General features: G+C 41.9%; 1 protein-coding gene across 1 annotated transcript; it reads right to left on the reverse strand.

The window, feature by feature from the left end:
• Positions 1-486: 486 nt before the first annotated feature.
• LOC127576060 (transmembrane protein 272-like) lies at positions 487-13,935 on the reverse strand. The gene is made up of 5 exons (XM_052026403.1): positions 13,784-13,935; positions 7,539-7,626; positions 3,595-3,654; positions 2,063-2,145; positions 487-849 (listed from the first exon to the last, which is right to left on the reverse strand). The coding sequence occupies exons 2-5, from the start codon at positions 7,594-7,596 to the stop codon at positions 487-489; spliced, it is 564 nt and encodes a 187-aa protein (XP_051882363.1). The 5' UTR covers positions 7,597-7,626; positions 13,784-13,935.
• Between the last annotated feature and the right edge of the window lie 2,594 nt (positions 13,936-16,529).

Below are 16,529 nucleotides of genomic sequence, written 5' to 3' on the forward strand. Positions count from 1 at the left end.
AAGAGTAGAGCATTGCAGAGGGACTTTAGGAAGTTTTAAATCCTTGAATCACCAGGTGCAGGGCTCAGTCATTTTCCTGCCAAAAGTAAACTGGTATAAATCACAAGCCGTGTCCTTAATAATTAAACCATAATGTACTGTCAGTTTAGATAGTCCCCATGTGGCTTGACTCCATTTGAACCAAATCATTTAAGCAGACGCCAAAGATACTGAAGGAGCATGCAAACACAAACAGCGACAAATTTCAAACAAGCGTGGAAAAGTGCACAGAGATAGATGCTTATTACATGGCTGTACATGCTTAAAACTTAGTCCCATCTTCTCACTCATTTAAAATTTATGTGGCATGGCACATCAGAGAAGACAGGTACTTATGGCCAGACCTGAAATTACCACGAATAGCTGAACCCCTTCTGAGTTCTTAAAATTGTGCATTTTAAGTGGGAATTTCCTTTATAGGCAAATGCCCAACGTTCAGCCTGATTTTCATTCTTCTTCTGAATCATAACTTGACTTTGAAAAAGAAAATAAACAGCAACTGCATAGTACCAAAAGGCCTAAAACTGTATGACTTATGACAAGAACGACAACCGAGAATATGTACACCGTTTTATCACAGTAATCCTGTGGTTGGTGAAAAGGCGGAATGAAATTTGGCAGAAACATAGAGAAAACCCAGTAATTCCCCAGTATAAACCAGACAAAGAGGAACAGACTGAGAGTGACATGGATGTAATATCTGTGTAGATTTTGTCGCCAAGGATATTCGTCATCATCATCATCGCCGATCATGACCGACTTGTTAAGGAGGTGCCTCATTTTTGCAGAATCATACAGGAGGAGGGAGACCTGTGTAATTAGGAAAGCAGAATACACAATGTCAAATGGACAACAATTGTCCTACTGCTGAGTACAGCACTTGGTTCTGACTTCATAAACACCAGCAAAGCCTTACAGTTTTCAGAGTACGTGTCTATCTGAATATTTATGCAGTAAAAACATAAAAGCAGGACCAAAGAACAAGTAAGATTCAACCATATGACAAGGAGTAAATAATCCAATAATGTAGCTGGATTTTATCTGTCTTTTTAAATTTTTCTTAATGGTGATTGCACTTGCATAGTAAAAAGTGATTAAGGAGAAATGTATTTCTTTAATAATTCCCAGGATGTGGACCTCCCTGACAAGGCCTTTATTTATTGCCTATTCCTAGCTGACCCAGTTAGGCTTGCTGTGCTACTTCAGAGGGAGGTTACAAGGTCCACCATGTTTCTGAAGCTCAGACTGGATAAAGATGGCAGAGTAGCTTCCCTGAAAGACATTAGAGAACCAGGTAGGTTTTCACCACAATTAGGTAATTTCATGGTTATCGTTACTGACACCAGATACTTATTCCAGATTTACATAATTATTTACTTAATTAATTAAAATTCCCCATCTGCCATGGCGGGGTTCAAACTCATGTAACTCAATCAATCGTCCAGATCCCTGGATACCAGTCCAGTAACTTTGGCACGATGCTTCCAGTTCATTTACATAAATGTTTGAAGGTTTCCTCAGGAAGACCTTGGATTACACTGGGAGAAAACACCTAATTTCCCTGACTTTCAATAGCCAACTTTCAGATAAAACACAGGCATCCAACAATTACAGATCATCCTTGATATATAATGTTTTGAACGCAGAAGAGGACATAGTACAAAAAAAAACCATTCACTTCAACATCTCGACCCTATGAAGAACATTCTTCTGAGTGAATATTCTGGCTGAGTGCTTCCTAATGCACGTGGGCACTAATTTCTTTACTATTCAGGCTGGATCTGGTACCACTTCACAAACAGCACCCACCCTCTTCCCCCTTAGTAATGCATTTTGATTCTTTCATTCAATTTTGGCTGATCAGTCTAAGTACAAGAAACAAACGGAGGGATTGGACACAACTGGGATAAAAACACGACCTTGTCCCAAAACCATACATGTTGCATTTGACTTCAAGTATAGTTTAGTTACAATTACATTTACTTTGCAAAACTGTTGCCTTGATTTTACACTCATACTATACCTTCAAACTGCCAATTATTCCTCCAACCAGCAAGTACAATGGGATCAATGGCTGAATAGGGCAACTATCCAGGAACTTCATTCCTAAAATACACAATTGGGACAGACCTTATGAACAAGGAGTTATGCCTACAAGATGTGAGTTCTGCCAGTCAATGTATGTGCCATCATTGAGTGTTCATTGTTTCTTGCAAAACTGAATTAGTTCAGTGATTTTGCTCAAAATCTTCACAATAGTAGTTGAAATGTTGTTATGTGCAGTTAGAGTGGGAATTTTACCAGTTGTTAAGTTTCAGAATTCTGCCTAGTATTGACAGATAACACCACACAAACTAGTTTATAAAATAAATTCAATATAAGATAAATGTTAGAAAGAAACATCTCAAAGATATTCTAAGGTGATTAAGGACAAGGTACATGCCTGGCATGACCTGCATGGGCAGATGAAATAAAATCCCACCATTTTCAGGCCATTCTACAATTACTTCCAGGGTCAGTTGCCTGAAAATGAGTTCAGGAAAGAAAAGAAGGATCACTAAAACAATTTGGATTGATAGACAGCTTTTATATAACCTGTATTTTCTTCAGAAACGCAAGCAGTTTTCCATTGAGTTGCCAGCAGTTCCCACCTGTATGTTCAGGAAGTTTGGTTGGGACTCCCTCACAAGTGTAGACAACCTCAGTAATGCTTAAATCAGGGGAAGCACATCCAGTACTTGCTATCTCAAGCTTCATAAATAAAAGGACAAACATTTTCCCGCTAAGATTTAATATGAACTCCTAACCTGCTATATGGTTGCCTATTACATGATGACTTTTTAAAATACAAGGGTGAGAGCTCCAGACATAAGAGTCAAATTGTCAACATCGGCAAAAACTCTAACTTCAGCTGCATCGATGTGGAAATGCATATGTTGTGCTTTCGCAGAAAAACTCCTTATTTTCTAAGTGCTTCCTGATTTTATACTCATATTGTACCTTCAAACTGCTGATTATTCCTCAGGAGGCTGCATTAACCCCAATTCCCAATAAAAGTATCACTCAGGAAGCAAATCAAAGCATTTTTATGCATTATTGCGCAGTTGACCCAAGCAGGTGTGAGCTATTTCTCCACAAAGATATGCAACTGGAGACACACTCATCATTTATCTGTACTGAAAGCACATCCATTTTCACATTTCAAATTTCTCAGGGTATTTGGCCCATCAAGTCCTTGCCAGCTCTCAAACCATTCCTATTCCCCCACTCAATGCCTTGTACTCATTCTCTCTCACAGGCCCATTCGCTCCACCCTGATTTTCCTGACACTCTGTATTTATTTAAAACAGGGAATGGCAATCTCGAAAAATTGAAACCAAATTATTGCAGTTTTGAATTGCCAGCAACCAGGTAAATAGCAGTTTTTTGTTAAGACGCTAACAATTACTTTAAAGTTTACTAAAATAACCTTACACCCACAATACCAAAGCTAACAATGTAAAATATATACTTTATTTATTCCAATACAACATTCAAAGAAATAAAGTTTCTTACCCACAAAAGCCATTGACAGAGGTAGAGCAAGGAAAGCAAGCAGCCCAAAGATAAAGCAAGCTGTGGATGCCGATGGAAAAAAAAAGAGAAATTCTGTGCTGTTAATATACTAGAAATAAAACATATAGGAAATGAAGGTTAGTAAAGTCTGCTTCATATGATCAACTCAACATTCATCGAATCTGTCCAGAAAATACAAGCTTCAGGTTTCAATAGGGGACAAAATGTCACAACCATTCTCCAACATCTCACATCATATTTTTCCGAACACACCAATCATCTCGTTAAGCCCCTACCATCTAGCCACACATCCTCAACATCTACCCCATCCTCGCTATGACTTGACCATCATCTTCCCAACCCCCCTCTCCAACCTCCCCCTTCCCCTGGTGATCATCATCAACTCACTGCAACACAGTCTCCACTTACCACAATGGGAAGTGGTCATGGAGGAAGCACCTGGCTGCGGCACAGGTGACACCTTGGGACATACATAGTAGAGTACTGGAGGCCATTAAGCTGGCCAATCAAAGTCAAGTTTAGCTTATCTAAAACTACTGGTCACTTCATTGCTTACTTTGTTTCTCGGCAATATTTCACTCCTTTCTCACAACCTTTAGTTCCAGTCAGGTTGTAATCTTGGCTTCCTAGTCAATCCTGAACAGAGCTTTCAACCCTGTGTTACATCCATAACCAAAGCCACCTACTTCCACCTCTACCCCTATCTCAGCCCCTCCATCTCTAAAACTCTGGTCCAAGTATTTGTAGCTTCTCGAACCGCTCTAATGCTGCAGGTCCAATGCAGTTCTTGCTGGCTTCCCATTATCCCACCTACCAATAGTCCAGAACCTATCATCGAGCAGCCAGGTGACCAGTGTAAAACTGTCCAATTCGGGTGTGATGCAAACCCATAACAGTGATTCAACAGGGCTCAATAAAAGGACATTTGGTTTTAAATAATTATCAGAATTTGATAAAGTAAGAAACTAGGTAGAGAGGCCAAATCTAAGGCAAACTACATTAACAGTGAATTGCAAGAATAGATTTGGTAGAGATAACAGTAAGGTAGCAGTAATCATATTGTAATGGTCCTATTATTATAAATCAGGAATGAGGAGGAGATAGTGGGGTCAGGCTCCAACTATCCTCGGATGTACACTTCCAGCTTCTGAGCTAAATGAAAATTGAAGTGTAGTAACAAGGTGGATATTTGTAAAATGGAGACACAAGAGACTGCAGATGCTGGAATCTGGAGCAACACACAAGATGCTGGAGGAACTCAATGGATCAGGCAGCATCTATGGAGGGAAATGGACAGTCATTGTTCAAAACAAATTAAGAGTAAAGGCTTGCTCCCACCAATTGCAAGAGCAGAGATGAAGAATGCCCTTAATAGTCTTAAGAAAGACACAGATCCGAGCCCTGATATATTTACTTTAGAGAACATGAAAGAACAGATACAGCATTGTGAGCTAAACTAATGTGCCACGGCTGAAAATCAGGAGTTTTCTCAATGCAATAAAATGTAGCTGCACTGTCTTAATACCAAAAGCAAAAGATCCCAATAAATTGCATAATAAGATAACCAGAGACTTCTAATGATTAGTTAGACATTTTAATGCAATTCCTTGCAAAGGTTTGACTATGGTCATTACACTTAATCCAAAACAGAAAGATCTTATTACTGTGATCTTTGTCTCCAATGAGAATGTGACTACTTTATAGAATATGATGAAAGGTACTAAGATGGATCTTTGCATTGTTTTCATCGATGTAGCTAAGGTCTTCGATCCTGTTGGTTGCAAGTTATCTGAGAAATTACTACAGTTTTAAGATTTGGCATTGATAAACATTTTAACATTTTAATTAGTGACATATATTCTAATGCATCCACCACCATAGTGTAGCGGTTAGCGTAATGCTATTACAGCGCCAGCGACCCGGGTTCAATTCCGGCTGCTGTCTACAAGGAGTTTGTATGCTCTCCCCATGACTGCGTGGGTTTCCTCCGGGTGCTCCGGTTTCCTCCCATATTCCAAAGACGTACAGGTTAGGAAGTTGTGGGCATGCTATGTTGGCGCTGGAAGCATGGTGACACTTGCGGGCTGCCCCCAGAACACTCTATGGAAAAGATGCATTTCACTGTGTGTTTTGATGTACACATGACTAATAAGGATATCTTATCATCGAAGGAAAGAGGCAATCGATGAAGCTTTATTATTAAAAATGTCAAACAAGGTGATACATTATCTCCCATCAATTTCAGTGTTGTTTATGGATTTACTGTTATGCATTCTAGATTCTGAAGGAGTGCATAAAACTCTTAATTGTACATCACTGGCATTTGCCAAGACATTGTTCTTTTAAGTGATTCCTCTATTAGTATTAAAAGACAGCTCTTGAAATAAGTATAAAAGAAGACAGCTGGATTATCAATGCTCTGAACCATAAAGAAGATAATTGGATCATTAATAAACCTAGGTTAGATTTCATTGAGTGTAGAAAGATTGAAAAATGTCCTGAGCCTGCTCGGCATATTTAAAGCATGACCCTATCAGCTTCAGGCAGGTGTCCCAGCTGTCTGCTCAGAAGAACAAATTAAAGCACCTGAATCAGTGCGAGGCACTCTTAGGTACATCACTTCACCAATTTTAACTGCCTGCACATCCAACTCCCACAGGGTGGGTCAGGTTTAAAACTGCCCCTACTTAAAACAGCAGCACAGCCAACTGTGTGGACTCTTGCAAAATAAAACTAGAGACGAGTTCAGAACACAAATTTGGAATAGAAATCATTCTCAAAATCAATCAGGCTGATACATATTTCTTTCTGAATATACACATCTAACCAGGCGCAATTTTGATCTTTAAAACCAATGTCTCATCTCATCTAGGCATTTCATTTTATTCTCCACATTACATGTGCACCTGCACAAAACCAGGAAGGTTCCTCCCTCCCAAGAGGCTCCTCACCTTTGTATTTCATCCTGCTTTCAGTAAGTGAGAAACTGACAATAGGTTTCCTGTGCATCCAAATCATTTTATTTCCATGGTTACCAAGCGATTTTTTAAAATCCATGCGATCCATTTTCTCATTATCAAGGTTTAGTTTTACTTTGCTACAGTGTGCGTTATGTCTGATGTACTGTGCAGTTGCTAATGGCCAACATCAGTAAAGAATCTCTTCCATGCAAATTATAACCTACCACCTATATACAGCCTTCTTATGGGCTGTAAAGCACGTTAAATGGATTTAATCAGCCAGAGGCATAAAATTGCTTTATGACGTCTGCAAGTATCGTTTGTCATAAAGTTCCCCATCAATTAAGGATCGACTCAAAGAAATGTGTTTGTTAAACATGAGAAATAGTTTTCGTTTTAAAACCTAACATGCTCATGATGCTTTGCCTCTGCCCTCCTGTAGGCTTTTTCGAGACTGGTAAAAGGACTTCAAATATTCCTCCAATGACCTTATAAAATTATACTCCACCTACTGATTGAGTGCTATCAATTTGAATCTACTAGAGGTAATTATCTAAGGTCATGTTACCACAGCAAGTTGTATCCACTGCCTGAACTCAAAGTTACTTGTACTGTCCATTTATATAGATTAAAAAAATGTTATTCTTAACTCTGTCTATCACAGTTGAATCCTGGTGATCCAATATACTTCCATATCCAAATCCAACAGTACTTATTTTAAATCCTGAAGCATATTTTGAGTGGTTTGTTTATTCTGTTTGCTGCATTTCTGCCATTAAATACAGCCTTCCCTATCCAGTACTGGAAATCCGAACTACATTGTAAAATTAATCGAAATGCCAGGCATTCCTGAAGCCTGGCTCTGGTTATAATATGTAATATTCCTATCTGTATTTTTTAAATTATTAGTGCATTAACCAATAAAAATAAATTTAAATATTTAATGTGTAAGTGTTTGCTTACCATTGCTGGCAATTTTCGAAATGCATCGATGGCAAGCCTTTTCCACACCAGCTGACATTTTCCAGGCTTTTGCTAGTCAACAGTGTCTCTGAAAAAAAAGGTTTCTGAAAAAAATTGACAGTCTAAAACTTTAATTTTGCAAGTGAATGCACTAAACGTATTCAGATTTATTAAACCAATGATAGTACTCTTGACTCTGAAACTGTTAATTTTCTATGTTATGCTTTTGGGTATTTTCTACCATTCTTACTTGAGAATTATAAATCCCCTATTTCAGGGTTGGAGACCCAACTCCCTATGACTGAGAATTACATCCCTCATTTTTACTTTGTTAGGGACCCAGGAAAAAATACAGTAGAAAAAAAGAGATCTTTTTCATAAGTACAGAAACTGACGTTGGAAAATTGAAATACTCAGTAGGTCAGACAGCATCTGGAGTTATACTAAAAGTTCCTGGAAAGGTTGCAGTCCCAAAATTAAACCACTATCCCGCTGAACTATATATCTTATTTACACACTTATTCTTGTCTATTATTTCTCACCACTGCAGAAAATGAAAGGAACTGCAGACAGACTGTTTCTACTCAATTCCATCCTGCCCGCTCAGTGGGTTGAGCAGCACAGCACATCTCCTTTGTGTTGTGTGCATTGAATAATTGATTCAGAAATAATTGGTCACCATGCACAGAAATGAATAAATCACACAGTATGCATTTCTTTGAATGTGTTTGGGCATGTCATCTCAAGCCAGGATTTCAAAAATCTGTTCAAGATGTCTCCAATCACAGTCAGGGCATGGAATTTAATTGCAGCCAAGTTTGCTACTGGATTCAAAATGCTGGGCATCAAGCCAAAATTAAATAAAAATGCTTCATTTTAGTCACATTGTTGTTTGAACATCATCCAAGAAACCAGTTTACATAACCTAGGCTACCTAACTAACTGCAACGCACTACTGGAGTCCATTATTTTTCCTCCACCACTTCTCATCTATATGCTGCCACTTAACAACATCATCTGAGAATGTGACATCAAGTTCCATATCTGGGGTGTGGACACCCAACTCTACCACGCCATTATCTTGCCACTCCACTGCCTCCATGTTCTCAATGTACATTCATCTTCAGCCCGGGATAAGCTCTAGTTTTCTCTGATTATAAATAGAGTCAAGCAATACCATTGTCTTTGGCAGGAAAGGAATTGTCGACATTTCAGGTTGAAACCCTGCATCAGGATCCCGCAACCCTGCTGTCCTGATGCGGGGTTTCGACCTGAAACGTTGACAATTCCTTTCCTCCCACAGATGCTGCTCGGCCCACTGAGTTCTTCCAGTAGATTGTTCGTTGTTCCAGATTCCAGCATCTGCAGTCTCTTGTGTATTCATTGTCTTTGGCCTTGCTCTGAACTCGTTCCCTCACCAATCATCCCATACAGTTCCCTGGCTGGTGCCTCAGGGTGAATTAGACTGTTTACAGTAAAAACAGAAAATGCTGGACACATTCAGCAGGTCAGGCAGCATCTGTGGAAAAAGAAGCAGAGTTAATGTTTCAGGTGAAATATCCCTCAATAGACTTTGTCTTTGACTGAAACATTAACTCAGGGAATTGAGAGCTACAGGCAACTGGCACAGAACAGGAGATGAGGCCTGGGGCAGATCAGCCATGATCATATTGAATGACAGGACAGGCTCGGAATTGGAATTGGTTTATTATTGTCACTTGTACCAAGGTACAGTGAAAAAATGGTCTTGCATACCGATCATACAGGTCAATTCATTTCACAGTGCATTGAGGCAGTACAAGGTAAAACAATAACAGAATGCAGAGTAAAGTGTCACAGCTACAGAGAAAGTGCAGTGCAGGTAGACAATAAGGTGCAAGGTCATAATGAGGTAGATTGTGAGGTCAAGAGTCCATTTTATCATACTAAGGAACCATCCAATAGTCTTATAACAGTGGGACAGAAGTTGTCCTTGAGCCTGGTAGTATGTGCTTTCAGGCTTTTGTATCTTCTCCCTGATGGGAGAGGGGAGAAGGGCGAATGTCCAGACTGGGTGGGGTCTTTGATTACGCTGGCTGCTTTACAGAGGCAGCTAGAAGTATAGACAGAGTCCATGGAGGGGAGGCTGGTTTCCGTGATGTGCTGAGCTGTGTCCACAACTTTCTGCAGTTTCTTGCGGTCACGGGCAGAGCAGTTGCCATACCAAGCTGTGATGCATCCAGATAGGACACTTTCTATGGTACATTGATAAAAATTGGTGAGGGTCAACGGGGACATGCCAAATTTCTTTAGCCTCCTGAAGAAGTAGAAGCACTGGTGAGCTTTCTCAGCTGTGGCATCTATGTGGTTGGACCAGGACAGGCTATTGGTGATGTTCACTCCTCGGAACTTGAAGTTCTCAACCCTCTTGACCTCAGCACCATTGATGTAGACAGGATCATGGAACTTGAGAGGCTGAGTGGCCCTCTCCTGCTCCTATATTATGTTCTTTGTTCCTCTTTTCATAGATGCTGCCTGACCTGCTGAATGTTTCTGGAATTTTCTATTTTTATTTCAGATTTCCATCAAGTGCTGCTTTCGACCTTCATAGACTTTTTACAGCTCTGGGGTCCTATCTGATGCTTTACTGAACCCTCAGACCTACCTCCACTGCAGCAGGAGTACTGACTTCTACCTCAGTAATGCAGCCCTCCTTTGCCTCAATCAGCCATTCCACTGCTGAAACTGTTCCGCCTTCAACTCCAGACTAAACCAAATTAATGTTCTCCATACAACCTTGCACCTTCTCCCCTCTGTAAACCCGCATCTACCCAAAACTCTGCTGCCAGTATCCTAACTTGCACCGCCACGGTGCTTATATTCTTATCCTTTCGTTCTTAATCCACCATCTTAAAAATCGCTTCCATCCTCCATCTGTGCACTGTTACTGCAGGGTACATCGTGTCATCGTCTCACTAAGGCCTCTTTGATAGTAGCTTCCAGGCCACGTGAAAGGGCAAGGACAACAGGTGCAGAGGAGCGCCACCACCTTCCGAGCTCTCATTCAAGACACAGACTATCCCAGCTTGTAAACTTGTTGTCGCTCCTTCATTGCTGACCCAATCTCCTGGAACTGCCCACCCAATTTCGTCAGCAGTGGTTCAAGTGGCAGCTCGCCACATCTTCTCAAAGTCAATAGAGAGTGGTAACAAATGCTGGTCTTGTTACATGTTTGCATCCCATGAAGGATATACTTGCATTGCATTGGAGGCAGTGCAGAGAAGGTTCACTGGGTTGATTGCAAGGACAAAGGGGTTGATGTACAAAGAGAGGATGAGCAGGTAGGGCCTGTATTCTTTGGAAAATGAGAGATTTTCCATAGACTTTCTGAGGGGCAGTGACAGGGTCAATACCCAGAGGACATGTGATTGAGCCACGAAGGGTAATTGAAGTAGGAAGGTCTGCGGTTTGCTTAAACCTGCAGGTCTGCGAGAGGTTAATATGGTCTTGGTATGGCGCAGGGATCAGGCGCAGTTGGGAGGCACGGACCGTGTGCAGTACGAGCCAGCCCAAGAGCTCTAACCGATAGGTGTACAAGAGGAGAGACCAAGGATAGGCAGCATACTGATTCTGCTTAACTGGCCCTTTCGCACATCCAGTAGGTTTTAAAAGTATCATTCCACTAAAGTGTTAAGTCCTGTGAATTCCTCCGTTTCATTTTCATTTCATCAAGGAATGACACTTCACTTTTCTAGACCTGATGAAGAGTCACTGACTTGAAGCGATAATTCTGTTTCTTTCTCCACAGAATATTTCCAGAATTTACTAATTTTATTTCAGACTTCAAGCACCTGCAAATTTTGGTTTTCCTTGAAAGATTACATCACTGTTTAACATCCTCAAATGAAATTACTCAGCCTACTCCACATCACTCTGGAGGATAGTTGAATGATTTCAACTTGCTACCAGTAGAATAAATGTCTCTTTGCTGTGCCCGATTCCTGCATAGTTCTGCCTCCTCATTGCTCCTCTCTGCGTGGTTCAAACGCACTTTGTTCATTGTGCCTGTATCCAATGTCTCCAACTCTTTTCCTCACTTTTTCTACAGTGATGCATTGATCATGTAATATTCTCCTTTTGGTAAAAAAAAACCAACATGCTAACAAGGCAGACAAAACATACTAGATCAGAGAATGGCATCTGTCTTACACAAGGACCCAAGGTTTAGACAGGGAATGACTCTCAGGCATGTCCTGTGACACACACAGGTGTCTGTGTAGATGTGTGGACTGAAGCATGAAAGAGCAGATAAAGGGGATCTGCTGGGATGCAGTGCTGAATTTGAAACCACAGCATTGTACAACACACATTTCACTGTGCAACTAGTAAACCCAAACTTTCATCTATTTGGAATTGATCATATCACGTGTCATACAGGCATACAGTTACACAGCACAGAGGTAGGCCCTTTGGCCCACTATGTCCACGCCAACCATTAAGCATCCATCTTCTTAAATGCTGTGAGAGTCTCTGCCTCCACCAATCCCTCAGGCATTGAATTCCAGAGTCTAACTGTCCTCACGGTGAAAAAAATTCTTCCTCAGATCACATCTAAATTTCCTGTCCCCTACCTCAAACCTATGCCGTCTAGTTTTAGACACATCTGCTATGGAGAGAAGTTTCCTACAATTTACCCCATCTCTGCTCCTCAGTTTTGTATCCCTCAATCAGGTCCCCACCTCCGAAGCAAAGAACACAAACCCAGCCTATCCAGTCTCTCCTCATAACCAAATCACCCAATCCCAGGCATCTGTAGAAACTATCAGAATCCAAATAACAATCTGAAAAGTTCATGGATAATTTAATTTTAGCAAAGATAATACAGTTTTAAACTTCAAATATGATGACCTATCATAATAAGCTAAATCAGCCATTGAACTAATTTAACCTGTTCTTATCCCCCGCTGAATCTAACCATGGAATCACCCTCAACCTAACTTTTGATTAAGGGAATCAATTTGCATTGATTTCACTTTGAGAATTACAGTTAAATATTTCCACTGCAATTTATGAACTGACATCGGAAATATTCCAAAAATCCCACTTGCGCCAAGACATTGCTGTGTCAATTTTCCCCTTGTCCTTCCAAAACTGAATTCCCTGACAGACCTGAAGTGGTTGGTGCTGGTACGTTGTCGCCCAGGTACCCAGGTACGTTGTCGCCCGGTACTGCCTTCGTGTACAGCAATGGTCAATCAGCAAAAAAAGCAGCAGCCAGTGCCGGAAAATGTAATATTAGTACATTTGCCCTGCAACATCTTATGACCATTCCAGATGGTGACAGGCCTGAAGAACTTTCTTCTGCAACCATCGCACATTATCGAATTAAAACATTATTTTGCAAATCACTGTCAAGGTGGCAGTTCCCCAAATGCTGATCAGAATGCAACAACCGTAAACTTAAAGCAGTCAGTTCCTATTCCCCAATCCAGGTAGTTTTTAAACCACCGATCTATTTGTAAAACCGAGGCATCTTGTGGTGCGGTTCAGCGTCATGAATTGGACCGAGTATTTCAGTGGAAAGGCTTTTACTACATTGGGGTTTGTGGTGCCGACTTGCAGTGGTGAACTATTGCTACATTGTCATTAACAATTAATTCACCAACTTTAGAACTGAGCTCAAGGAGAGACCGTGCTCCGTGTGCAGTCTGGAAAGGTCTAACCTGTGAAGAACGAATCAAAGAGGGTGAATTAAACAGCAAGAACAATTCTACGCTCCCAGGGGAGGGTCGGTTTTGATGTGGTTCTCCTCTGCTCTGGTACAGAAGTGGGGCTTTTTTTTCTACCTCGGTCCGTGTTCACATTTTCCGCAAATATCGGCGAATTGACCCGCGCCAACAGAAATCCCAGCTCAAGTGTTAAAGGAGGCGAAATTCGTTTCCTCCGTACATACTGCAGAACACTGCGGAACAATCCCCGTCTTAAAGTCCAGAAATTGTTCCCGTGTTTTCCAGTGTCGTTACGAGGAGTGAAAGTGAAGGGGCGACCCTGAGATTTGCAAACGATGTGAACAAGCAGCAGAAAAAGGCAGGGTTCCTGCGTGGAAAGACAAACCCGCAAGCAAAGCAGAGAAACACTTGGTCCCTTCTCTTTGATTTACCCGGGCTTCCAGCCGATTGCTGTCAATTCTCAAACAAATCTGAAGTATTTAGAGTGGAAATGTGCACATTGTTAACAGCTACAACTGTTCCGCTCTGCTCGCTTACCTTGATGGCTCTTTTGCAGGTTGTCAATTTAAACCGCGTGGGTTTAAAGAAGGTCAATTCACAAGGATCCCTTTGGAGTAGTAAGTAACTGGAAAGGCGCTGGACACTTTACAGACGCCTTTAGCTTCGGATTGTAGACACAATCAAAAACTTGCACATCTCATTCGGATGATGGAGATCTACTTTTCATCTCTCCTGTTTTTTTTTGTTACTTGTAATGCTAACCCTTTAAATGTTGCACTGGTGTTCCAGCCCCCGCGCCGCTTCTTGTCCCCCTCTCAGGTTCGGGTCTGCACAGGCTCCGGTCGATGTTGCAAACGTTTCTCCTACTGATAAAGAGCGGTCCCTGCAAGCACTGAGCTCAGACAAACGCGCTTCTCTGATCAGTCGCCAGCGAAGTGCCACCAGGGGGCAGCGTGGGGCAACATACCCCGAAAGCCACTGAAGCCAAAGCCTGCCCTACCCCTGAGATTATAATTGGCTACACTCCTAACCAGGTAAAAGATGACCACCCGCTGAGGACTGTTGGTATCGTGGGCCTGGAATCTCACCTCAAAACTAGCAGTGGCTAGTTCCAGTGTTACTAGAAACAAGGAGGATCGAAATGCTGGAAAATTGTGCTATTTACATTGCAACTGTACGTAGCTTCTGTTTCATATTTTGCATCAACCATGTCTCTATGTAGAAATAAATGCTCTCTCCACTGTGCCTTTGGTTTATTTGCCAGACTCCTCTTTCCAGATTGGCTGATGGAACTTTGGGGAACTCCTAACCCACAGGTGTTAAAGGGAAACAACAGCTGGAACTTCTGCAAGACTCCGCACAGGGCCCCAGACATGTATGGCTCTGGGTGGAACAGGTACACTCAACTTACCCAGGCAGCCAATCACGTGTAGGTCTGGGTGGAACAGGGACAAGCACCTTACCCAGGGAGCCAATCACATCACATGTAGGTCTGGGTGAGACCTGGTTAGCCATTTTGCTCAGGAGGACAATCACATGTGAGCCTGGGTGAAACATGGCCATCCCCTTGGAACCCGGGCGGACCCAATGAAAATTGATCAGGAGCAACGCTGGAGAAGATGCAATGGGCATGGCTTTGGGAAATCTGCCAAATGTCTTTAAGGTAATTATTTCTGGGGGAAGATTGAAAAGAAAGGGGTGGGGGAAAGAACTGGTAAAAAGCCAAAGGCCTTCCAAGGTTTGTTGCCATTTCTCCTCCCCCTCGACCCCACTCTTTATTGCACGTGAGAGGAAAAATAGTAAGGTTAGGATGGGAGCTCCATCACTTACTTTTACTTTCTGGTAAATGTATTGGGTGGTGAGAAGCTTCAAAAAAAGGAATGAGTGAGCAGTTGCATCTGAATGGGCAGCTGGGTGCAGCACCTACAATGACCACAACCTGGAGTGGGGGAGAGGGGAGGGATGGGGCAGGAGGTGGGGAGAGAGGGATGTTCAGGATGACAGGGTGGTGTGGAGGTGGGGAGGGAGAATGGCAGGATACTTTGAAGTGCTAACACACTCGCTTATTGACCGAGCTCTGAGGACTTAACTGTGAGCACTACTGGGTAACGAGCTCGGTGGATGTAGTTTCAAATATCGCAATATCTCATTATTTTGCATTGATTTCTTGATAGGAAGCAAGCTATAAACACTTACACAACCTTATAAAAGAATGTGGGGAGATGATGCATGGTTTGTTAATACAGATTAATAAAATAGCTGATGCAGGGTCTTAACCTGAAACATTGATTATCCCTTTGCCTCCACAGTTGCTGCTTGACCTGCTGAGTTCCTCCAGCAGTTTGTTCTTTTTTTTGCTTTTAATAAAGTAATTAGCTAACAAATGTGAAGAATTTTTATGAAATTCACAGTTTACCATTTTAGATTAATTAGCTTTTGAAATTATGGGTAACATACGTAGCAGGTTCTGTGTGTTAAAAACAGATGATGTTGGAAACAATTAGCAGGTCAGCAGTTGATGAAAGACGAACAGAATTATAGTTCAGGTTGATGACCCTTCAAGAAACCTGTGTCATCGCCAAGAGGAATTGAGCAGTGAAGGAGTCAGGTGCTGCATTAGTGGGTACTCAGGGACAGCACAATCCCAGGGTGAGGTCCCCAAACCTGTGAGGAGGGTGTATGAATAGGGAGTCAGATGTTGTCATGAGGATGCAGTGGTTAAGCGCATTACCAGGTAGGCAGGTAAGCTTGGGGACAAGGGAAACATGCTGGCCCCTCTTCCCACCCCCAGCAATGTTGTAAGGAGACAGCCTCCCTTGAGCTTCCAGCTTCTATGAGGCCTGGGAAACCCAAGCAATTATGAACAAACCTGTAAAGCAGCTTAAATGGCTCAGCATAACATAGCAATGCTCAACCTGGCACTTGGGGGAAGATTGGTTCCCTGCCCCATTGTACCTCCATCAAAGCAAGAAGTGGTTTTACAATTCACCTGACACCATTCCACCCTGTTTTGGGGTTAAAACTGCCCTGTCTCCCTGCAACAAGCTGTGCTCATTGTAAGTGCTGCCCCCAACTGGAACTGTAATCACTTCCTTCGTTCATGGCAGTAACAAGAAATGATTGTTGATTGTACCCTGCACTTGGGGTACTGTGTGTGGTTCTGGTCACCATGCATTGGAAGGATGTGATTAAGTTAGAGAAGGTGAACATAGAACACTACAGCACAGTACAGGCCCTTCAACCCACAGTGTTGTGCTGACATTTTATCCTGCTCTAAGATCTA

The sequence above is a fragment of the Pristis pectinata genome, chromosome 11, assembly GCF_009764475.1.
Source record: "Pristis pectinata isolate sPriPec2 chromosome 11, sPriPec2.1.pri, whole genome shotgun sequence".
NCBI classification, from domain to species: domain Eukaryota; kingdom Metazoa; phylum Chordata; class Chondrichthyes; order Rhinopristiformes; family Pristidae; genus Pristis; species Pristis pectinata.